This window comes from Lissotriton helveticus, chromosome 4_1, assembly GCF_964261635.1.
Source record: "Lissotriton helveticus chromosome 4_1, aLisHel1.1, whole genome shotgun sequence".
In the NCBI taxonomy this organism is placed as follows: Eukaryota; Metazoa; Chordata; class Amphibia; order Caudata; family Salamandridae; genus Lissotriton; species Lissotriton helveticus.
Genome location: NC_136063.1, coordinates 147,717,480 through 147,743,784, shown reverse-complemented (window position 1 = coordinate 147,743,784; position 26,305 = coordinate 147,717,480). Strand labels below are relative to the sequence as shown.

General features: G+C 44.5%; 1 protein-coding gene across 1 annotated transcript in view; it reads left to right on the top strand.

The window, feature by feature from the left end:
* LOC144827074 (uncharacterized) overlaps positions 1-26,305 on the top strand; it is a 182,029-nt gene that overhangs the window by 27,875 nt on the left and 127,849 nt on the right. The window contains exon 2 of the mRNA XM_078685521.1: positions 7,772-7,835. Coding sequence (XP_078541647.1) covers positions 7,772-7,835 — 64 coding nt within the window. The remainder of the gene's footprint in view (positions 1-7,771; positions 7,836-26,305) is intronic.

Here is a 26,305-nt window from a genome sequence, read left to right as displayed (position 1 = left end):
TACATTAAAGGGGCATCAGACTAATACATATATTGCTCAAGGTACAGTCCTCATGGATTCCTGGATGTGGAAACTGAGGTCATTAGTGTCAAGTGCCAATGGAAAATCCTAGACTTGCTTGATAACATACAGTTGGCTACTTCCATATGCGCCCTCTCCCCCAATGACAAATTAAGGGATTCCGTCCTTTCATTCATGGAGCCCCGGCGAACAGTCAAACACAAGGAGAAGGTGGAAGGAGCACTGACATTTTTCAGACACTCACCCCCAGTTACAAATCTGGGTTGAATCCATCATCGTTCTTTAGCTCACTTCGCCATACTAGTTCAGACACAGCCATATGCAAATCAGTCTTGACCCTAGGCCTCATGGGAACAGGCTGACAGTTACATACAGAGCCTCTTACTAATGTGCAAACCCTACCTTCCAACACACACCTGTCTGCCATGGAAGGCATAAGTAAAGGGCAGAAGTGGGGGAGCAGCTCGCCCTGATCTGTAGGTGGTTTTATGCAGCCTATGTGTTAGGGTACAGTTGGTGGAGTACTGTGCAGGGCAGTATGTTGATGGTGCTGGAGGGTCTATAGGGTGGTTTAGGCATTGGTATAAAACACAGGTGGTGGGTGGTGTAGAATGGTGCTGTCGCTACTTCCGGGGAGAGCCTATTTAGGCAGGGCTCAGCCGGACGCACAGCATTAGGAAGAATTAAGCGCTGTGTACCACTACCTGCTCAGCTGCTGTAACAGAGTGAATGAACTGTATGTCTGGAAGTGACTGCTGCTAATTTGTCTTTTTGCACTAGACTATCATGATCGTAAAAATTTTAACAAAGTAATCCTGATTTTAAAATTGCATCTTACCTTATAGCCCGACTCCCTGGTCTGCCGCAGGAAGTCCCATTTGAGCGGAGGGAGTGCAGGGACACTCCGGGTTCCGGAGAGAGCAATGTCGCCATTTTGGGAGTGGTGGGGCCGTGCTCTAGCTGTCGCTACTTCCGGGGAGAGCCCATTTAGCCTAATGCTCAGCCGGAAGCGCAGCAGGCTCGCCAAAGGTAAGCCCGTCAGCGCCCGAAACACGCCCAGGGCCAAAACCCCTGCTCAATTTTTAAATATCTGGTTCTCTCGTGATGAACTGCTGGGTTTAAATATTGGTAAATGTCTAACTCCAACCATACTCCACGACCACCATGTCACCGATCCCTATGGCTGCTCATCCTGTGGCTTTGAGATTACTAACCTGCCGGTATATCCGACTGATCGCCACCAGGACACTAACATTATTGATTTTGGGATTAACTCGATAAACCCAAACTCAGCGATTAGCCCTGCTGCTGGGAAACCAGCAATTGGGACCACCCATAAAAATTGCAAGATAATTAACTGTATCTTATTAAACATCAGGTCCTTGCACAAGCATAAATACGAGCTGGAAACCCTAATATCTGAGAACACCCCAGATCTAGTTTTCCTTACAGAAATGTGGGCCTCTCCCACTTCTGGACCAGACTGGAACACTGCTGTCCCTACAGGATATTCAGTGGCACAGGTAGATAGGATAGGAGCAGTTAGGGGGGGAATTGCGTTAATATATCGCTCACTTTTTAAAGTGAATTTCCGTTTAGAACCTGGTCTGGAGGCTGAAGCCATGTCCTTCAGTGTTGAAGGAAATAACCAAGAACTCCTATTGGGTCTATTGATATATAGGCCACCTGGAACAAGAGCCCCTTTTATCAGAGCACTTCAAACCTTCCTGGAATCCTGTCTTGATTCTCCCACGTTTACAGTGTTAGCTGATTTTAACTTCTACTTAGAGGAAACTACTGACTCCGTCGCCACCGTTTTAATTGACAACTTTCAGGGATTTGGGATGGAACAGATTGTATCTAAACCCACTCGTCAAGCCGGCCATACGCTGGGTGGCATTTTTACTAATAATGACTATATTGAAGTTGTATTGGTCCAGCCGGTTTCTTGGTCGGATAATGCGGCCATCCATTTTAAAGTAAAAAACAATTTTCCTACTATTGGTCGAAGGGATCGTCCCCTGCTAGCCAAAACTTGATCCTGGAAACATATCCAGAGAGACGAGCTAACTAAATTCTCGTCCTACAATGCTCCCCGATAGAGGATAGTAACGCTGGGGCAAATAAGACTTATGGATCAATCAGGCTGTAAACGAATTGGCCCCTGAGGAAATAAAAAAACCTAGAAGACGACTAGTCACTTCACCATGGTATACAGTTGAGGTCAAACAAATTAAAATCAAATGCCGGCGCCAAGAATGGATCTGAAGATCTGACTACAGCGCTCACCATAGGAAGGAATACAACAGAGTCTTGCAAGAATATAAAACAAAGATAAAACAGGCCAAATCGGCCTACTTTACTAAAAAAAATCCAAGAGGCCACAAACTCTTCAAAGGAGCTATTCAAAACAGTATCTAGCCTAACCAAGTGTCCTCAAGACATAATATTTGTCCCAGATCAAAATTTTGTAGATAAACTAGCCCTGTTCTTCCAACAAAATGTTCAAGCTGTTTATAACGAACTTCGTGACCTATCAGCAATAGTGGGAATTGACCACAGGGAACAAACAAATTCTCCCCTGAATCATCTATCTCAATTTTCCTTTCTTGATGAGAATCTGATCACTAACCTGATAATTCAAACGAAATCAGGCTCACCCTTGGATCCATGTCCCCCTTATATATTTCACCTGGCTCCTGAATTAATTAGTTCTACCCTGACTCCTCTTCTCAATGAGATAGTAAGATCCAGAGTCTTCCCTCAAAGATGGAAAAAGGCCTGCATCAGACCCTGTCTCCCTTTTCCAGCCAAAATACTCGAAAAAGCCATGAATCAGGAGCTAATGGTATGTGTAGATCTTAACAACATTTTGGACTCGACCAAGCATGGCTTCAGATTCTACGGAATCGCCCCTAATAATGGCAACCGAGGAAATTCGCAGGACCATGGACACAGGTGGCAGAGCTGTCTTAATATTACTGGATCTGACTGCAGCTTTTGATACCGTCAACCATGGGGTCTTACTAGAGAGGCTCAAAGCGGTAGGTATCAGAGATACTGCCTTAACCCTAGCCTGGTCCTTCTTAGACGCTAGAGTACAACTAATCCACTGGGATGGAATTCAATCCAGAGAGTTTTTTCTCCCGTGTGGAGTTCCCCAGGGATCGGCACTCTCCCCCACCTTGTTTAACTTATTTGTGACTCCACTGGCTAAACTTACAAATGCTCATGGTCTGCAACTGGTGTCTTATGCAGACGACACTCAGTTAGTGGTGTCTCTATCCCAGACTGTAGAAGTCACAGCGGAGCGTTTTCTAAACTGTCTCCTAAGTGTAAAGAGCTGGATGAATAAGAACTTTCTAAAGCTCAACACTGAAAAAACAGAGATGATCGAATTTGGACAAAAACCCTTTATCTGGAATCATCTATGGTGGCCTCCAGAAGCAGGCACTTGCCCATTCCGGCACAAAAAGTTAAGAACTTAGGGTTTTTTACGACAAAGATCTCACACTCACCTCACAAGTCAATCAAGTCATATCGGCCTGTTTCTTTACTATCAAGGTCCATAGGAAAATACTGCCATTTATCCCTTTCACTCTAAGGAAAACAGTAGTTGGAGCCCTGGTTCTATCACGCATTGACTACTGTAATGCAATGTACTTAGGAATTGGTGAAAGACAGCTCACCAAACTCCAGTCATTACAAAATGCCACAGCTAGAGTACTGCTGGATCTTACGAAACGTCACCCGACATCCAACAGCATTCGCATAGTTCATTGGCTTCCTGTAAGACGAAGGGTACAGTTCAAGGCCCTCTGTTTAGTCCACAAAACTGTAAATGGAGGAGGGGCGAAGGACATGATAAATCTCTTTCCTTGCTATGTGCCGTCTCACACTCTAAGATCTGGGAGTCTGGATTTGATTTGCCTACCCAAGATAAAGAGAGCACGTTGGGGTGGCAAGTCATTCTCATACCAGGCAGCAAAGCTATGGAACTCCATGCCCATTGAGCTACGCCTGGACACCAACAAGACCCATTTCAGGAAAGCACTAAAAACATGGCTTTTCACCAGGGCCTAATGTGGTAGTTTTACCCTAATTCTTCCTACAGTGCCAAGACGCCTCGGCATTAGTGCGCTTAATAAATAATTCAGTCAGTCAGTCAGGCATGGGTGGTTGGAGTTTAAGTACATGTGGACGTGAGGTTTGGTGTCAAAATGTGGTGAAGAAAATGTCATCTCATACAAATATTGTGTCCTAACCATTGTTTACAAAAATATGGCCCCATTGGAGTTACTAATAGAAAATCTATACCCAATGGAACTATATTTTGTAAACAAACTTTATGGCATAGTAATTATGCCAGGTGACATTTTTGTCAACGGTATTCTGACATGCTATTGGATGTTGAGAGTAAGTGGTGGTGGGAGTGTAGGTATAGTTTGTAGTATTGGAATTGGAGGGTCTATGAGTGGTGTAGGTAGTGGTCTGACGTAAGGTGGTGGTGCGGTGTGTGGTGTAAAATGACCTTGGAGAGTGTAAATGGAGGTATATGTAAGGGTTTATTATGTAGGCTGAGATAATGTAGAGTATGAGGTAAAGTGATACTGGGTGTAGATGAAAGGTGGTGGTGTAGGTGATTTAGAAAGTAGTGTAGACTTACTAGCATCCTTGCCCCTAGGCCCATCCCCAGATTCACCCCCAGACTTCAACCAAAAGCATGGACAGAAAAAAAATCAGCCTCTTTCTTACACCAATGTGCACTTCAGTATGAAGCATAGGATTAGAAGCACTCTTCTTCTGGAGGAGGGGGATGTGACACATACTTCAACTTTATTTTGGCCCCGGTCATACACATGCAATAATGTATTTCTAATGATGGTAAGAGTCACTAGGGTAAAAATAAAAAGAGGGGGTAATGAGGGTGGGCTTGTGCAAAAAGTGCAAGGAATAATAAGGGAGTACTTAGGAAGAGGGTTGTGGAAAGCAAAGGGAAAATGGGGTTTACTGGAGGAGGGTGAAAATAAATATAAGTGGGCTGTCAGACCTGGCTTTTATAGCTGGTTAATACCCAGACTTTTTGCTTTTTAGCCTCTTGTTTTTTTACTCTGTTTTTGTTGGTTTTTTTGACTCTGGGCACTTTACCACTGCGAATCAGTGCTAACATGCATCAGCTGTCTGTGTAAATTGTGATTATGGATTGGTGTTTCCATGATTGGCTTGTTTGACTTACTGCTAAGTCCCTAGTCCAGTGCACTGTGTGTGCCCAGAGCCTGTAAGTCAAATGCTGCTCGTGGGCCTGCAGCACTGATTGAGCCACCCACACAAGCAGCCTTGCAAAAGGTACTCAGACCTACCACTGCAGTGTCTGCATGCAGTATTTACAACCATGTCGACTTGGCAAGTGCACACACTTGCCAGGCCCTAACCTTCCCTTTTATTACATGTGATTTACCCCTGAGTTAGGCCCGAGGTACCACTGTGGGCAGGGTGCAGTATATATGAAAGCTAGGTCATGTACTGATGTGTGTGACATGTCCTGATAGTGAAATACAGTTTATTTAGTTTTTCACTATTGAAAGGCTATCTGTCCCATTGGATAGAATGGGAATTTATTTATAACATCTTATAAATATAACTTCCCAGTGGGACAAGACAGGAAGGTGAAGTTTAGTATACCTGAACTCAGAATGTAAATGTGCATCTTTTAGAAAGGATGAATTTTACATTCTGTGTTTGAAAATACCACTTTTAGAAAGTGGGTAGTTCCCTTCTTAGCCGTCCTGTGTGCCTCTGCTGGTTTGTGGATTGATTGTCTGGCTTTGGAGTGACATGGGCTAGGGATGTGCATTCACAGTAGACATCCACAGGGGAGGTTGAGGTGTGTCCTGCCTTTCCTGTATTAGTCAGGGCTGGGCTGAATAGACCTGGGCTGTATTTAGAATAGGGGAGGAGATCTCCTTTCACCTGACTGGGCCTGTTATGCCTTACACAATGCTATCTCCACCTCCTGCTGGGAAGCTGGACCAGAGAGAACAGAACTGGTTTTGACTGAGCACAGAGCCTCTCTGCCACAAGAGAAGAAAGAGAAATGGAATAGAAATATTGTATTGGGGCCCAGACCCCAGAACTATAGAATACTTCTGAACTCAAGAGGAACCTCTGCCAAGGAGAAAAGCTGGGAATGCTGCAGGAGAAGTACTGCCCCTTTGCTGTGTGCTGTCTGGGGTTGGCCTCCAGTGGCTGTTTATGCCAAGGAGAGGATAAAGACTTTGCTTGGTGCTGATTCTCCTGCTTGAAGATCTCCAAGGACTTGAAGTAGAGCTCGCCTCCTGTTCTGAAGTCTTAGGCACACAAAGACTTCACCACCAGCTCCCTTTTACTTCCTTGCTGGGAGTTCTGACCTGCCAAGAGGTGCCTGTTGCTGTATTGGGCCTCTGGAGGTTGTTCCTGCTGTTGGGAGCTGGAAAAGAGATGCACTTATGAGAAGCGCGACGCATCCGCACCTGTTTCCGATGCATCGCCGATGTGCCACTTAAGAAACCGATGCAGCAAAGTACCAACGCATTGTGGGACTGCGGCTGGAGAGACCAACGCAGGGCCGTTGCCACAGCACCGAGAACCAACGCATCGCCGATCCCCACGCATCGCACTGGGGCACCAAGTCTACAAGAAGACCGGGCCGCAGTAAGAAACCAACACATCACCTCCCCGCACAATAAGAAATCGACACATCACCTCCACTGCAGTAAGGAACCGGCGCATCACCTCTCCTGCGTGGCAGTAAGGAACCAACGCATCACCTCTCCTAGAGTAAGGAACCAAAGCATCACCTTCTCTGGGTATAAGGAAGCGACGCACCACCTTCCCTGCAGCGGTTATGATTGTGACGCATCCAAGGTACTTTGTTTGAAAGTGTTGCATCTATAGTTTGCTATGGACAGAATTGTTTTTACCTTCTACAAAGTCATATTTTGATTACTGTATTGTGGATTTTTGTGTTTTGGTCTTGTTTGGTTTAGATAAAGATTACGTGTTTTGTAAACTGGTGTGGTGCCCATTTGTAGTTTTCTCGCTGAGTTACTGTATGTGTGCACAAATGCTTTACACACGGCCTCTGAGATAAGCCTGTCTGCTCGTGCCAAGCTATGAAGGGGATGAGCAGGGGTTATTTTAGAAGTGTGTCCCCCTTACCCCAACTAGGAAGAAGGGTCTCTACTTGGACAAAGGTGCAAACCATTGCCAACTACAGAACCCCATTTAAAACAAGGGCCTATCCCTTATAATTGTATTTCATAATTGAGCATATTACATCACAACTGTGATATTTCAAAAAACATTTTCCTATATTAAAACATTTTATTTATATAATAACTCTCTCTCCACAACTGTTTGCAATGATAAGTGGGACTTCTCCCCTTTGGGATCACTGTCTTTGTCAAATGTATCATTTATAACTGTTGCATGGTTTACATGGTCTCACCTGATTGCTCGTTCTGCCTATTGGCCATGGTGCACACATCAATGACCACAGGGTGGTGTAGGGATTAAGTAAAAAGATGCTGGTGACACTGCTTTCTTCTCCTAAAAATGTTTTCCTCTGAAGACCATCTCAACAATGAGCAACTTGTCGGGGAGGCGGGTAGATCTCCAAGGTAAGATGATAACTGCAGAAAATAGGCCTTCCTTTAAGAGGATTTAATATATTTCTGCCCCTGACGTCCCTCAATTCTTCTTTACTCCACAGACATCCAATGATCTTCAGGGAAATGACATCCACATCATTACAGAATCACCCACGAAGCTCACAGGTAAGTGTGTAACTCCTGACAGACATTTTGTACATTTTCTTTAGGCAAGAGAAGTACCAGTGGGATGAAGAACACAAGGTATAGAACAAAAAATCACAAAAAGTCAGGTTGATGCTGTAGGTTTATGTACTTTGACCTTTGCAATCAATGAATCAATATTTGCAATCAATGAATCAGCATTTGTATACTGCAACACTGTCACCCCTTGGGGCACCTGGGCGTTGTGGTTGCAATTGTCTGTCAAAAAGTCAGGTCTTGAGTTTTTTTCTGAAGTCTGCTATGGAGGGGGCTGTTTGGAGATGGAGGGGCAGGTCGTTCCAGGTCTTGGTGGAAATGTAGGAGAAGGAGCGGCTCCCGCTCTGGCTGCGACGGATGTGGGGGGGTGTGGGCAAGGGCCAGAGAGGAGGGGTGCAGGTGTCTGGTGGGTAGATGTAAGTTCAGTCATCGGTTGATGTAGGATGGTCCTTGATAGTGTAGAGCTTTGTAGGCATGTGTGAGGATCTGGAACCAGCATATCTTTTGGATGAGGAACCAGTGGAGATTTCTGAGGTGGGGGTGATGTGGATCCATTTGGGGAGGTCCAGGATGAGTCTGGCTGCAGCATTCTGTATGGTCTAAAGTCTTCAGAGGAGCTGGGTGGAGGAGCCAGTGTAGAGGGCATTGCCATAGTCAAGACGGCTGGTGACAAGGGCCTGAGTGATGGTCTTTCTGATGTTGCCTGGAATCCATCTGGATATTCTGCAAAGCATGCAAAGGGCGTGGAAGCTGAAGGCGGTGACTGCATTGATATGTCGTTTTATGGTCAGTTCGCTGTCGAGGACGTTGACTAGGTTGTGTTAATGGTCGGTTGGTGTGGGTGTTGGTCCGAGTTCTGCTGGCCAACCACCCCGGTCCCAGACGGAGGTGTTTTTCCCGAAGATCAATACAAAACACTTGTTGGAGTTAAGTTTGAGGTAATGTTTCTCATCCAGTTGGCTATGGTGATAATGGCGTCGAAGAAAATGGTTTTGGCGCTGGAGGGGAGGAGAGTAAGAGGATTACTTGGGTGTCGTCTGCATAGCAAAATCTTTTGAGGTCATGGGATTTGACGATTTCTGTGAGGGGGGTTATGTAGGTGTTGAACAGGATGGGACTGAAGGATGATCCTTGGGGTATGCGGCATATGATGTCCTTGGGTTCGGAGGTGAAGGGAGGTAGTCGGATGCTCTGTGTACGTCCTATGAGGAAGGAAGTGATCCACTTGAGGGCGTTTTTCTGTATGCCAATTTTGTAGTCTGCTGATGAGGGTGTGGTGGGAGATGGTGTCAAACGCAGCAAAGAGGTCGAGAAGGATTAGCGTCACGGTTCCTTCTCGGTCGAGGATGGTTCTGATGTCATCTGTGGCGACGATCGGTGTCAGTGCTGTGGTTGATACGGAATTCTGATTGAGAAGCAGGTGGTTTTGGTATTCGGTGAGCTGTTAGTTGATGGCCTTCTCCGGTACTTTGGCCTGGTAGGGAAGCAGGGAGATCAGTAGATATTTTTAGAGTTCGCTGAGGTTGACGGAATGTTTCTTTAGGAGGGGTTTGACTTCTGTGTGTTTCCATCTGTCCAGGAAGGATGCTGGGAAGATGGAGGAGTTGATGATGCTAGTGAGTTCCGTGCTGATAAGGTTGGTTCTGAGGTTGAAAAGACAGTGGGGGCAGTTTGTAATAAGTGTTATGGATTGTTGCTTGGTAGGTCAGTTTAGTGAAAATGTAAAAATCATTGGAATCTAGTCAAAGACTAAGATTGGAATGAGCATATCCAGGGAACATTATCAGCCTCATTGTTCTGCAGAATTTGCTTTACCCCACTGAGGGTGCATCCGCGGTCTTTGTGAGGAAGTTTCCTATGACCAACTGTGTAGAGAATATACATATGTACGCAACTTGGCTCTACTGGGAACTAAAAACTTTGCATGAATTAGAACAAAGCCACACAACTCTCCACTAGCGATATCAGTTCAACAATTCAGAAGACTAAAAAGGTTATATATCCATTCATATTCATTGGCTACACTACAGATTGCAGAAATTTGCCTGCTAAAATCGTGGCCACCGTAGAATTATGGTTCGAAGAAGCCCAGATTATTTTATATATTGGAAAGGTTAGAAAGTCTAGAAAATGTTTCTCAAAATACACTAAAATCTGATTAGAATTGCCCTGCTGGGTTTAGTATGAGACTAAGAACGTGTCATAACCAATGATATTTAAAACTTCACTGTCATTACAAGTCACCCTTTATTATGTTTTTATGATGGTGCTTTTGATGGTGAAATAAATGTGTGATGCCCAGCCTCATTTATGTTAATCACAGAATGGGGGTCAGAAGACCGAAGTAATTCTGCAAGGCCCTAAGCTTTAACAGTGCCGACCCCCACCATGTCCTCACACGCCCCTTCTTATTAGTTGCCCATTTACATTTTACTAACATGGACAGCTGAAATGGAGAAGAACAGTTTAAAACGAATTTAAAGATCAGACACAGCATAACAGTTATAAAATAAAAAAAATCGTAAATCATACGTTCTTATATAGTGCCTTTTCACCGTAAGGTCTCAAGGCGCTTGCTTTGGGAACCCGTCCTGGCCTTTCCCTGCGAGATTACCCCTACTGGGCATCCCCATGGTGAAGACCGGGCATCCCATCGCGGTGGGGCCATAGTGGAGATTAAGCAAGCTATTGCCCAGAGTTGCAGAGTGTGAACCCACGATTCGAGTAGGCACTGAGGCGAGAATTATCGAGTCCGTGGACATTTATGAGCTCAAGACCCTGCCGCGTCGGGGATTGAACCCTGGTCCCGGGTCTGACCTCTGCATCAGGGACTGCCTCCTCTAACCGGTGAGCCACACTTCTCACACTGCCCTTTTTCTATACAAATGCATAAATAGGTATCCACTAAGTCAACATTTACATTCTTAACAGTATCTTTCGATTCCTTACACACACATGAAAGTCTTATTTCTTCATTTACAGTTACACACATGCCCAACATCACTCACATTATCACAGACTGTTAGTGAAAAGTACAATAAAAAGTTTTACATGCAGATTTAACACTAGTTATTCCATACCTGAGAAGAACCTGGTCCGGGCCGAAACATATTGATGCACATATGGGAGATACAGTATCCAAAAGAAACAAATAATAGAAGGAGGCAGAAAGGGACATATTATGCTGCCAATGTCACCATTTTGATCATTTCCTATCCCAACTTTCACATAAATAAGGTTCATGCATAGTACCATGCTATGCATGGTCAGATTGTACTACTGAATATCAACACCAACAATATTCTTATCATAATAATATTGAGGATAGAATATCAAGGGACAAAATATCGAAAGGTAAGTGCTTATAGGGACTATTCCCAGCTCCCCATCTATGTACCTTGAAGACATATGTAACACAGAGGTACATATATGTGGACTTACGTATAGAAAATCTAGGTTTACTAACCGGTTGATATTTTATTTTTTATATTCCGTCCTCAATATTCTGTCCTATAGACATTGTTGATTCGTTATTCAGGGGGCACGCGGTATCATCAGTGGCAGCAAAATCAATGTTGGTGGTTGTCACGCAACCTCACAATTGTTTTAGATCCAGTATTTATGTAATGACTGACTACATGTACAAAACTATAAAGAAATTGTGTTTTGGTCATTGGAAACATTCATGTTTCTCCTCTTTTTGTGATTTTCACAGGGTCTCAGAAGTTGACGAAAATAATATTGTGTTCAACATACAGTTTACTTTCTAAATCTTATGTAATTTTAAGCTAAACCTTTAGTCTGAATAGGCCAGTCCCCTGCACTTTAGTGCACTTGTTGACATCATGCTTGTCTTGGAACCTGTACAGTGCTCTGCTGCCTTCTAGCTAGTTTCGCACCGAGTGATGAGTATATTGTCAGGGATGAGCCAACTAAGAATTGAGAATGTTGAGTTACCTGGACAGTGGTAGTAATGACCTAACTGGGAATAGAGCTAATGAGCTAACTTGGAGTGGCAATGATGACCAACAGCGATGAGCTTACTGGGAACTAGCATTGATGGACTAACTGGCAACTAGCAGTTAACTGCAATAGTGACCTAAACAGGCAATTATATGATGAGACAATTGGCAATGATTGGCGTCCTGGAATAGGGCAATAAGAAGATAAATTTGAGCTAGCAGTGGCGAGCTTACTTAGAACTGGCAACATATACATATAGAGAACGGGCAATGATGAGACGAGTGGGTGCCAGGACTGGTCAACTAGTGGGGAATTATATAGAGCTAACTGGGAGCTGGCATGGTTGGAGCTAACTGGAAACTGACAATAATGTACTTACAGCAGTCAATGGCACTAGTGAGAGGTAAACTTCCACTGCTGTGTGAGGGGGAAGCTTGACTCCTGCTGCCAGAGCTGTATCGGTCGTGTGCAGGAAGCTTTCACTGCTGCGGCCCATCTTGCACATTTTCTGTGCCTGTGTGCATGTGTGTGTGTGTGTGTGTGTGTGTGAGAAATGTTTAAAAGCTGCTGCCATAGCTGTGGGAGTGAGGAGTTTTCGCTGTAGGCCCATGTTGTATATTTTCTGTGTGTGGAAGAAGCTTGGCTGCTGCAGCCGCATCTGTACCTTGGCATTGCATACTCTTCTCTTTAGGCGAGTGCACGGCTGCTGCCCGTGTGGTACTTCTTGTATGCGCCTTAATGACTACTGGGAAGCACATTTTCACTACATAGGTAAACCCTATTGGATAGCGCCTCTCTCCGTGAAATGAATGTCTTCAATGAGCTGGGCCTGCCAGGAGGAAGTTTAAGGCTCTACGTCATTTCCACCCTCCCCTCTTGAAAATAATTGCTTCCAGTGGTAATCAACATCTATAAACGGGATGGCGCTCTAAATACGGGTTTCCATAGCAACCAGGATGATTCCAAGGCAAACATTTCCCAGATTTTCACAACAAAGCAACAGATAACGATCGGATTTCCTTACAGGATGGCATGGAAAGGGTATTTTATGGCTAGAATCCGTAGCTATAAACTTTAAATGCTGGCAGACATTTAACAACGAGCTGGACGCGGGGGGCAGAGGAGGTGTGTATGAACGTCATATGAAAGCGGCTCAGGGGGCTTTGACCCGGGCCAGCTGTTAAGAAGGACACTGGATGAATTCATTCAGCAAAATCCTTTAATAAGTTGAAGAGCTGAACAAACATCTGGCAGCTTCATCAGCAAGCAGTAACTGTCTCCTTTGAACATATACATTCCAAATGACCACACTGTATTCTGCATGACCTAGTAAGGTATTCCATAGGACATAGTACAATTCCGCACAGTACAACCACCTACAAGGTGCAAAAAAACGATGGATTGAGGCCCAGATCTCTGTACTGGGTTGAATGTATGACATTTTTCTGCCTTCTGTCCATCAATTGTTGTTTTTGCATTTGTCAACCCGAGAGGGCTGGGGATGCTCAGACGTGAGTCCCAGGCTCTCCACACCACTGGAGTCAAGCTATCCAGGCTGATGAAGGCTGATAGCCAGAAACCGGTCCTTGGATGCTTGATTCCGGTCCAGGAAAGACATGGCTTGGCAGTTCGGGCTGGACTGTTCCCATGAGGCACAGGGTCAAGGCTGATTTGCATAATGGCCTTGTCTGACCTGGGGTGGTGAGGAGTGCAAAAAAACGATGGATTTTGGCCCAGATCTCTGTCCTGGGGTGAATGTATGACATTGTTCTGCGTTCTGTCCATCAATTGTTGTTTTTGCACTAAAAGAGAAGAACACAACACAAGCTCAGACCCTCGGACCATCCTGTGGGATGGGGCTCTGCCCCGGCCAGGAAGACACTTCCAAACGTGCATTTAGAGGTTGATAAAAACATGATCGAGCCGAACCCTGTAGATGGGTTGAGATTAAGTATACTATTTACCAGAGTGGGACTGGTCTCTAGGACAATCAGGCAGTGCCAGAAGGGCGGGTCTGACAGGTCCCTGTGTGGTCCGCTTTTAGGTTTCACCTGCGCAGCACTTGCAAAATCTATTGTAAAGAAAAGTAAATCTAAAGGGGCTTAGAGCCCGCCCATTACTTACCTTTAATTACCATTGTTTGGTTCCCACGTCACTTGTTGCCTTGATTCTTATTGGTCAGCGTCTCCTCCTTGCCACCGGCTTCAGGCTGTGATTCTTCGTCCATGCCGTGGAGCATGGGCCAAGTACAGCTTCCTGAGGCCACAGGCTCCTGCAGATAAACTTGTTTTAGACTTTTTGGTATGCACGCTTGGAGATTGCTTGTGTGTTGAGTCCCTCTCCTTCACCGCTGCCCGCCGCTCTTCTCCCACTCACCGTGGTATCAGTCCTCCCCCCACCCTCCTCTCGCCATCCAAAGTTTTCCACCCGTCGTACACTGCCATCCATTCTTCATTAAAACATCCCCTCCATGCAGTCGTTCTCTTTAATCCACCCTGCTGGCTCCCGCTACACATTCTTTCTTTCCCACCCTCCTCCCTCTTGTTGCTTGCTGCCCCACCTCCCCCCTGTTATAAGGCATATTGCATAGCAGCACGGGCTGCTGTGCAACATGGCTTAAAGTACTAAAAAAGCGCTATGGCACGTTCAACACTGGCAGCGCTATAGTGCTTTGTTTATGTTTACTTTGACCCACTTTGCACAGAAGCCTGCTCTACTGTGCGACATGTTTATAATCTGTTAGTGGATCCTGGAAGCTTTTGTTATCCTAATTTCACTAAAAACAACAAAACATGCAAAACACTTTGGATGAATGCAGAACTGAAAAATATTTAAAAAAACTTGTTGCAGATCTGCAACTCACCTGACTCAAAACAAACAACACTCAAAATAAACTTCGCCTATACAAACACAATAGAATATACAAGCCATCCAGCAAAAAAAAGCTACTATTAAAACAGAATTCAGAATGCAAAATGCCAAATGAAGAATTTTATAAAATTCTCACTGAATTTCGGAAACCTAAATGCTCAGAAGTAAACCCTCATATTTCCTACGAATTTACAGACAAACTGGCAAATCATTACACAACCAAAGCAGACATGTTGGATTCCTATTTAAACAAAATAGAACCTCCAGCACGAGCCCGTTTCCAACAATCTTCCTCGAGGGTAAGTTAACCTTGCCTCTGAATTCCTTCAAGCAACTATCAGAAGCTGAATTTATGAATCATGTCAAAAGAAGCAGCCCAGCCGACTGGCCCTCTGACCCTTGACCACCAGAAATCTTCAAAAACATCCTTTTAACAACCTCGGCTGCCACCCCAGTCAGAACAATCATCAACCATTCCTTGACAACAGGAGTTTTCCTGGAAGACATCAAAAAGACAAAGAGGCCTCCATTATTAAAGAAAACAAATCTGCAACCTCTATTGCAAATGGACCATTCTTTGGCAAACTAATCGAAAGCAGTATTCACCCAGATGTCTCAATTTCTTGAAGATAACTCTATACTTTTCAACTTCCAAACAGGTTTCTGTCCAGGAAGAGGCACACAATCTGCCCTAAAACACAGTTGACTGCAACAAGGTTGCTGCACTACTTCTCTTAGACCTCTCAGCGGGGTTCCACACAGTTGACCCTGACACTCAAATACAAAGACTCCACGCAGCCGGCATAGAGGGGACTGCTCTTGACTGGATCACATCCTACCTTCAAAACAAAACAAATGTCATCCATACTCCTCCTTTCTCATCCAACCCGTACTTCACAAAAGCAGGGGTCCCTCAAGGCTCTATTATCTCACCTATGCTTTTCAAAATCTACATGAAGTCGTTAACAGCAATGATCAATGAATTTCAGCTCACATGCTATAATTACGCACTTGACACGCAAATACCTCTTAAACTGGAAAGCCCCAAAGACTTTGAAAACTCAAATATCTTAAGTTCTCTCAAAGCCGTTTACCAGTGAATGACATGGAGCCGTCTCAAACTGAATACGCCCAAAACTGAAATATTCACAGGTGAATGGAAATATTATGACCCACTGTCTGCCTGACGATCTGGGGCGTAAAGTATACCTAAAGATACCTAAAGTATCCAAGGAAGGAAGAAACTGTGGGATTACCATGGAAGCTATCAATGAATGCCCCAGAGGATAAGTTAGCAAGATCAAACTTCACTACTATGAAAAGTCTGCAACGCATCTTCCGACACCTAGGATTTCCACACAAGGTTCAAGCTACTATCTCTCTTCTACTGTCTAAACTTGATTTAGCCAATAGCCTCTATTATGGATCACCTCTATCAACTATGAAAAGACAACAACGAATTCAGAAATCGGCTGCCAAACTACTCCTATATTAAAAGCCACAAGCCCACATCTCCCCTGCCTTGAGGGCCCCTACATTGTTTACCGGTTGCCAGAAGATCCATTTTCAAGCTGCTTTGTGTCACCCACAAAGCGGTACATGGGACAAGACCACTTTTTATCAGAAGTGAAATCAGAAAATATATACAACAAAGAAACCTCAGTGCCATATTGACGCCCCATCTCATAATTCCAGCATACAAGAAAAAAAACATATGGGTGGAACATCTTTCTCTATTTAAGCAGCCAAATAATTGAATTCCTTACACCCAAGCATAAGGGGGATAACCATAATATTCAGAAGATTACTCATGAGCTGCCTCTTCCCTACATGACCACCATATTCAAAATACAAATGTACAGCAATAGAATGCACAAGGCACCAATTTTGTGCATATATGTGTGTTTGTAAACGTTTATACTTTGATTATATGCATGTATTCAAATATGTACATCTCTTTGTACAAATGTACATATTACTTATCAATACAAATATAAATACTCCTTTATATTTATGCTTGACAAATGTACAAATGTATATATTACTTCTGGTTAAAATAAATACACTCCTTATATTTATGCTTAAAATGTGTATAGGTCATTGGATAAATAACATATAAGTATTTGACTACATGCTTATGAATCTTTTTTTATTATCACTCATATCACAACATACAAATATGATAATAGTTAACTAATCTATATATGTATTACTTAATGAATACATACATAAAATAATTCAATAATAGAAGCAAAAACTTCTAATTTATTAATGGAAAATACTCAAACAAAAAATATAGGTATGTATCTATATATAAATATATTTATGCTTACTAGAGGAAAGAAAATACATACATATATTTAAAAAAGAACATAAATACATTCAAATATTATATACATAAAGATGATGAGTGTACGTTTATGGGTTTACTTTCCTATAATAACACATATGTGTCACAATGTGTAAATATGATTATAGCGAATCTATCTGTGTGTTCACTTTTGAAATATTGGGGGACAATTATGTAAGAAAAAGTTAAAAAAAAAATAGTAAAAAAAAACTTCATTTACAGCAAAAATGAAAAGCCTGAGTTTGTAAATATTCATCCTTGCATGTACATGTGGAACTTTATCCAGTACAATTTTATATCTCCTGATTTTTTTTCATATGCATTTCATGTTAAAATCTGTATGTATGTATACATAGAGGTCATATATCTACATATTTATACATTTTTCTCCCACTGCAGAGAAAGAAAAGCTATTTGCTAATCTCTCCTAAACCTCATCAAATCACTACTGTAGGACTCATCCTATTCCTCTTCCAAATATCCCCTACCTCCATTCTCTAACTCATCGATGTGATGATGTACACGTTCTAGTAGTTGGGATGGGAGGAGTCCTGGGGTTGGTGGAAGAGGAGGGGCAGTGACAGGAGAGAGTTGGTTAGAGTAGGGACCTGGAAGAGACAAGACGTGCAGAATAAAGGTGATGATAGACAAACATTCCTGTGTCCTCGTATTATTAATTAGGACACTACAACTGGCGACGAGGATGGGATGTAGCAGTCCGCTATCCCAAGACCCCAGAAGCAAGCACTGTCCAGTCCCTGGGTGTCGCGCTGATCAAGTCGCTGTAGCGACACGCGAGCCCGCTAAGATCGCCGTCGGAACGACCAGCGATCAAGACCTGCACTCCGCGATTGGTAAATCGCGTGGAGTTCCCCTGGCGCAGCTGAGTGAAGTGCTGCCCGAGTGCCAGAGAGGGATTTTTCAAATCAAGCGCTGTTCGCGCCAAAAGACTGCCAGCGCCCAAGTGAGTACGGGCTGAAGTGAGGCCGAAGGAAATCAAGCAAGGGATTGGGAGCCCAACCCCGACCCTGCTATGCTGCATGAATGAATGTGGGGACTGACTGGGCGCCGTGAAAGGAAGCGCTGTCCCGCCGAAAGAAACTGTGCCGCCCTGTCGGAAAACCTCACCCCGATGCGTGAGCTATCGCATCTGTGTCCGGAGATCGAGTCGGACTGAAACCTCGAGCCTACCTGGTGGTGGAGAGAAGAAAACCCCAGAAGAAAGGTGCAGGACAAGAAGGAAGGCCTGGGTGAGTCCATGTGGAGATTTGCATGTGGAGACGAGCTGAATGTAGTCAAGCCACGTGGTAATTGGGCGGCCATCTTGGAGTCAGGCAGCCTAAAGGGACATCCCCGTGCAATTTGGGAGCGGCCATTTTGACGTCAGGCGCTCCAGTGACAAACAAGCATTGGTGCACACGAACCGTCGAAAATAAACAAGTACCGGTTAAAGCAAGCAAGGAATAATAAACAAGCACAAGTTAATGCAACCAACACATGATAAACCAGCACGAGCAAGTCAAGAGTAAAACCAACAAACAAACATTGGCAAGTGCCAGACTAAATCAGTAAACAAGCCGTGACGGATGCAAGCAAACAAGCACTGGCAAGTGCAGGGGATGCACTGGAAACAAGCACCAGCCCGCACAAACCTCGAATGCAAATCCCAAACGAAACAAGCACAAGCAAAGGCAAGTGCCAAAGTAAACTTCAGAACCACGTAAAGACAAACAATTAAAAGTAGTAGAAGCGAAGAAACAAATGATCCAGAAGCAGGGGTAAACAAACACCAACGAAGTTTTCCCTCATCAACCAAGTAGCTGGACAACCGGCACTAGTCTGGAACAAAACGACAGAAGACAATGTCAACGTTGCCACGTATCTTTGCGACAGCCACACTGACTACCTGCAGTTAGCATGCAACATCAAAGAACGCGGGAATTCGCAGAGACACGCGTCGCGCATGATACAGCTGAATGGTGGCCATTTGACCTCAGGAGATCCAAGCTTAACTCGCTGAAGCATACTGAGACAGCTGTGCCAGGGGCGGTCAACATACAAGAGTCACCCGGGAGCGGCGAATCTTATCACAATCCAAGGAAACGACCAAACAAAGACTATCGACCGAGGAGGGTCGGCAAAAGAAGGCAGGAAGCCAACGGAACGATCCTGTGACATTGTCATGCCACCACATTCCACCATCATGTTGGTGAGAGAAGAAACCCATACATCTAACCCCTGTATTAGAGTGCCACCCCCAGTGACACGGACCGGTAACCAGCATTTGGGTCCCAGATGGAACCAGTGGTTAGAATCACTGGATGCATTTCTTGATATAACCGGAGAATGAAGAGCTAGCAAACGTCTACTACTACTACTTCAACTGGTGGGTCACGAAGGCAGACGCCTAGTCAGAACCTTTTCAGCAAAGGATACAGGAACATATAGAAAACTCAAAAAGACGATACGTGTTCATTTCACCACAAAGGAAGATGTAGATCATGAACGCATCGTCTTCAATGCAGCACGGCGGGAACCAGGGGAATCATTACCAAACTTCATAACGAGGTTACAAAAGTTGGTACGATACTGTCAATTCAATACACTCACAAATGAGGAAGCGATTCGTCTCCGGGCAATTGAGAGCTGTTCAAAACCAGACGCACAGCGTAACATACTTCAAAGGCAATTCTCGCTAAAGGAAATTATCAGGAGGGCTGAAGCTGGAGAGCAAGCCAAAGCGAGAGAATTGTCAAGAGAAGTGCATGTCAATGCAAGAGAGGAAGATAAGCGAAAGGAGACACCCCTCATGGCAGAGCATAAAATCCAAGAGGCAACCGAAACCAGAGAGAGGGATGGTGAAGTCAGACTAGAGACAAGACAACAGGAGAGACAAAGTGATATGAAGTACTCCAGACAAAGGACTGGGATGATTCAAGATCATGACAACCCTACCGACATAACCTCAGGGAGTTATTCAACCTCAAGGAGTCACTCAACAAATGGCACAAACTATTCTCAAGAAGAGTCAAGTGGGACAGATCATGCGGATGGAACCGATGACAGCCTGCTCAACGAGTATGAAGGAAAGACAAGCTACAGAACACCAGACCAGTCACGTCAACTCTGGGAGCTGAGACACAAACACACCCGAGCAACCTGCAGTTCACCAATTGTTAGAGACGAGTCAGAAGAGGTACATGGCCGAGGGAAACACCACTCTCAGGACACAGACACCAGGGCCCCCAACAAGCGAGAAGTAGAAAGAAATCGCATAAGACTGGGTGGTTCACTCAAACACCAGAAAATAGGCCAGCACACTCAGGACAACTGTGATAATGCGGGAACTGAGAAGAAACAAGCAACATCATACGAGAGGGGCAGCGACAAAAGGCCTTGGGATTGAACAAAAGAAATAAACGCTTGGTTGTCAGACAATCTCTCCACGGAAACAGCGTGGAAGACATGTCTAGAGACATATCCCAAGAAATGTCCCAAAGAGTCTAAAAGCAGTTCGTCACAGTCTACCGGTTCAAGAAGTGTATCAGTCAAAACACACTTGAAAGAAGGGTCCCGAAGGAAATCAGCCAGAGACCTCCCTGATTCAAAAGACATGTCAGTACGATCACTCGGATCAACGGAATCAAGTTCACAACAATCCCCATGGCATCGATCACCTGGGCGGACAGTGGACTCACAGAATGTCCCACCCGTCCAAAGCAACCCATCTCACGCCGATGGCTCGGAACAATCGATCACCCCGTCAAGCAACTTGTCCTGTCCGTTGCAGTCATATCCGGACCTGAGGAGGGTACCGTCACCCCTGACGGGGTTAGCGAGGGTGACTCCAAGGGTTTTCAGAAGAAAGACAATCATATGGGACACTATACACTGGCGTGGGAAAAGACCGTCTCCTCACTCCGTCAAGAAGGCAAGGTGTGTTGGCAAAGATGGATCCGCATCACGAAGACAAGAGGGGACGCGAACGGTACTTGCTCGTGGCCCCATACACAAAGAGTTCAACATTAACAAACACAAGTGGGAGCAGATAGGACAAATAGAGCCCGCAAATGAGTCACAAAACCGAACCAGGACACTCAGTTCAGACAATGTCTTATCAGTCAATGCCCTATCGTCCAAAACGCAGGGCCGAGAACACGAGAGCATTGATGCCCCTGACCGAATGGGTAAAAGAAGTGAATCCACAAGCGGATGCCTAGAAACACAAGTGTCACAATGAGAACAGACTGCCACTACCGCGCTGAAATATCAGTAGTCCCACAGCAAGAAGAAACCATGACAACTGTGGAATCTGAGAACAAGCAGTTCATGCACAATGTCTCACATTTTCAAGAATGCGCTCCTGTGGTCAAAGATGTTTGTGTTGAGACAAAAGAAAGATCGAACAAAGACAGGTCCATCACTGATTCGACATTACTGATGCTTGAAGACCGGATTGAATCTGAGCTCATGCATGGAGACACATTCCTGTGGCCCAAGCAGACTATCTGCCGACTCATGGGGCTGAGTGGAAAATTACGAACTTGGTAGAAGTCAATTTCCCTTGAAAATGAAAGAGACACTTGATAGGGAGACAGCACAACGAGATGTTGATGGACTGAGTCAACCGAGTCCAACCCTAAGACTTGATAGGCCAAAGGAAGATGCGCCTGCAGATGCTGGAACGCGTCTCCGACCACGAAGAGACATGCTCAAGCCAAAGAGACTGATTGAAGAGATGGATTAGGAATGGTTAAAGTTCTTTTGTTAACAAAGGGGGAGAGGTGATGATGTACACGTTCTAGTAGTTGGGATGGGAGGAGTCCAGGGGTTGGGGGAAGAGGAGGGGCAGTGAGAGGAAAGAGTTGGTTAGAGTAGGGACCTGGAAGAGACAAGACGTGCAGAATAAAGGTGATGATAGACACACATTCCTGTGTCCTCTAAGAATTCTCAGAAAAATTATTGACCTGATACCTATCAAAGCCAGGAAAACCATCGTGCATGCTCTTATCACACCGCACCTGGACTACGGGAATGCCCTTCTTTTAGGCATCAATCAAAAACACCTACACCGGCTGCAGTGTGTACAAAATGCAGCAGCCCGTTTGGTATTAGGCCTTCCCAAAAGAACCTCTACTAAAACTGCATTATCCAAACTGCACTGGCTCCCCGTAAAGGAGAGAATAAAATTCAAGAGCCTCTGCTATGCCCATAGGATAGCCCACAACAAGGGTCCCACCTATTTAAGGAGCCTGATGACCATACACCGCCCTACCCGAAACCTGAGGTCTGCAGGAATGTCCCTTTTCAAACTCCCTCGCATCCACAAAGCAAAAATTGGTGGTCGCTCCTTTTGTTATCTTGGAGTGAAACACTGGAATGCTCTTCCTATTCATTTAAGAATGGAACCATCGGAAACTCTGTTCAGAGCTAATTTGAAAACCCATCTGTTCCCTCAATAACTTGCCACTCTTGCTCCCTTGACTTGATCCTCGGTAGAGATTCTTTAGCAATCAGCGCGGGGATACACAGTTGTGCAGCCATGCGCTTTACAAATGTTTTATTATTATTTTATTATTATTAATTAGGACACTACAATCACAAACCCCTTTTTCTACCACCAACTCCCCGACAAATCTTTCTAAACTCCTCCCTCCACTATCCATTGTTTATCCTATTCATCCCACTAACATACTCGCTGACTCCTTCTCAATATCTTTTTCTACTTTGAACTCCAAATAATCCTTTCTAGACAGTTCCCTCCTCTATCCATCCTTTATCCTATTCATCCAACTAACTGACTCTCATGTCTACCACTCCCAATAAGAATGTATAGGTCCCCCTACTAATCTACCACTAATCCACCTTTGAGTTCCAGAGCGGAGTGCTACTCGCCAAAAAGTGCTTTGATTCCTCTTCAGGGGTAGGAAGTGCTTTATAAACACAATTACATACAACATTGACAGCAGCAATATGTCTCACATAGGCGAAACCTATTGCCTGTACCAATGCTTGCTGTGGATGTTTGTGGGCCTTTTTATGATCAAGTAGGCGTACAGTTTATGGTGATGACTCCCCCACACCCCATATCCGCCTGAGTGTGACAGTATAGCTTGAAGGAGTATAGGGTGCGCTTCATAATTTTCTACCATCAGATGTGGTGTTACCCACACATTAAAACTTACAAATATGTGGTTAATAGAGGCTTATATTAAATAGTATGTAGTTGCAGGAAACTACAGGCAGCTTATTGATGAGTTTATTTTCAGAAAACAGATTCCATATTTATTAAAATATCCGCAACCAGTAGGAGCAAGAGACCAAGGTACTGCATGACGTAGGGTGGGCAGGCTTTGGCTGGTTCCTCTATATGGTCTCTGAACTCCTTGTTTACTTGAGATATCCTTGTAACATACCCACACTTTAGCCCACATGTAATTCACTTCTCACCACAAAGTACGTCATTGAGCAAGTTCTCTTTATTTACTTTCTGGAACTTCAGATGCTCTCACAGCTAGACCCGGCCACCTTTTGGTCTCATATGCAGCAAAACGAAAAGTACTTCCTACAGAGACATGGACTGTCAGGTTAGAGTGAGCGTACCCAGTATTTGCGGCATTCCATTCCCTGTTTCTTCTCCATCGCAGAGGTCTCGCAATTTGTCATGAATGTTTTGGGGAGGGATTGCATGAAACTTGGACTCTGGTTGCATGTAGCATTGGACTGCCCCCGCTCACTCCTAAGTCTGTGTTCTAGCTAATTTATATTAAGTTAGAGCAAAGTAATACTAGCCACAGATGTGTGCTGAGAGTCTCTGCCAGGTGTCATAGACCAGCAGTTGAAGAGGCAGTGCAGCATTCTGTCGCAGGTGAATTGATTTGCATAAGGGCGGACTTTAATATCAGACAAGATAAAATACTTATTTCTAATGTATCGAATAGTTTGGTATGTTGACTCAAGCACCGCAGTGGTATAATGAAACTTGAGGTGGTCCCCCTGCAAAGTACATGGCTTGGTCCGAATTAAGGTCTGTATAATTAACAAGAAAGGGACCCTGAACCTAAGCAAAGGATAAAGGGGAACAACCCACCAGGGAGTTCAATAATAATAAGAACATGAACGGGAGGTTCCCAAGACTATCGAGGACTAGAGCATTCAAATAATTACAATTGCCCACAAAAACGCTGTGCAGTATCAACTCATTTTATTTTTATATATTTCTTAGTAAAAAAGCATTCATTTGTTCAAATAAATTATTTCATAAACATAGAAAGTATATTATTGTCTTTTAACAATATAATATCAGCCCAGCACAAAAGACAATGAAACATTAAATACAAAAAACATTCATACTTTCAGGCATTCACACATTCAGCCATCATCATATACATCCAAAAAGAAAACTGAAAACACATTAAAGACCGACAGACAAGGAAAGCGCCAACTGAAAACACATTAAAGACCGACAGACAAGGAAAGCGAATTAAGGTCTGACCTTTCTATCACCGAAGGCGAGTTTGCAGTACCACAGCGTCACCCACTTTGAGATTTTACGTCTCAGCAAAATGGCGTTGACTAGCCGCTTCATTGCAGCATCGCCTTTATGCCCAGACTGTCAACTGGAGGGACCCAGGATGAGTAGTTAGGAATGAGTTCTAGTGTTTGTTGTCCCAACTAACATCACGGCAGGAGATGTCTTGGTCATGGTGTGGGAGATGTTCAGTAGTTTTGTAGGAATTGATATATTGCCCAGTCTACATGCTCGTTCCCCAGTTCTGTTTCATGAATCTTTCTACTTCCCCATTTGCCGGGGCCCCCGGGGTGTGATCTTTTAGTGCTTCACATCAAGGGACTGGAAGCCCGAGGCTATTCCTTGCCCTTGGAACGGTGGCCAGCTGTCTGTCTTGACTTCTAGGGGAAAACCTTGTGGTGCGAATATTTTTTCAGGTTTTGGGATCACGTCATCAGATGACGTGGAACTGAATACCTGGACCTCAGGGTACTTACTAAAGACATCTATCGCAACTAGGAGGTGGAGGCCTCTAGCCATAGTGGAGAAGTCCACACTCAGCTGGGTCCAGAGTGCTTCAGGGCTGTCTTCAGAGGTGACCGGCACCGAAGGGTCAGACTGCCCCACCACTTAACATAGCAAACAGCGTGCTACAATCTTCTCTAAAAGCATATGTAGATCTGGGCACCAGACTTTCTGCCTGCGCTGCATTTTGGTCTTGACATCACCTTGTCGAGTGTGATGGACAGTGCGCAAAATATTGGGTTTCAGTTGTGTCGGGACAACAATGCAGTTGCCTCTCAGTATCATCCCTTCTTCTGCCACTGACAACTCGCCACAAACGTGGTACTCTGCTTGTGCTTGAATCTATTTTTGAGCTTCATGTGTTCTATTTGGCTGTTCTTTCGGGACGTGCCACCAGCTGTCGCTGATAATAGATTTTTGGATTAGTTGGAGACATTCTTCTGCTTGGGATTCTAGACATATTTCAGCCACTATTAGAGGTGTTGGCCTGGAACAGTCAACTGAGAGGCACATATAGTCTTCAGTTTGTAAAGCCACCTCTTTCTTCGATAGTGGCGAGACAGATAGTTCACTGGGTAGTACCGTCCAGGCCAATATACAACTTCAAATAAATAATCTTGGAGCTGTAATATCCACTTTTCAATCCAAAGCCTGGTCTTCAACCCTTGGAAAACAGGTACCAGATGTTTGTCATTGGTGAACACTCAAAATTAATTTCCATACAGATATAAGTGGAAATGTCAGCTTCCTCACAGCACTGCAATGGCCTCTCGTTTGATCTGGGAGTTTCTCTGTTCTGTGTTGGTGAGAGCCCAACTACAGTAAGCAACAAGGGCCCATATGTCATTGTGATGTGGCTGCATCAGGACATCCCCTAGTCCTGTAGCACTGTCACCACACCCAATCAGTGTGCTTCGAGGGGGTCATAATAAGCCCCCATACCAATGGTGACCCAGTCTTGTTGAGGTCACGCAGTGGTATTGTCAACTTTGCGAAGTTACATGTGACCCTACCCACTTCTGACTTGACATATGTTGGTGGGAGTGCAAAGAGCAACGGGTTGTACAGTGGGATCAATATGAAGCTTTACAACTTTGTTCCTGCGGCCCGACCAGCTTCAGCAACTCTGCAGCACCACAGCTGATCAACGTGGTCTCCTTGGCTCAGGTTACAATTAATCATGCTAGGATACAGTTGTCATGGTGGAAAACCCCAGCAGTGGAAACACCCACAAAG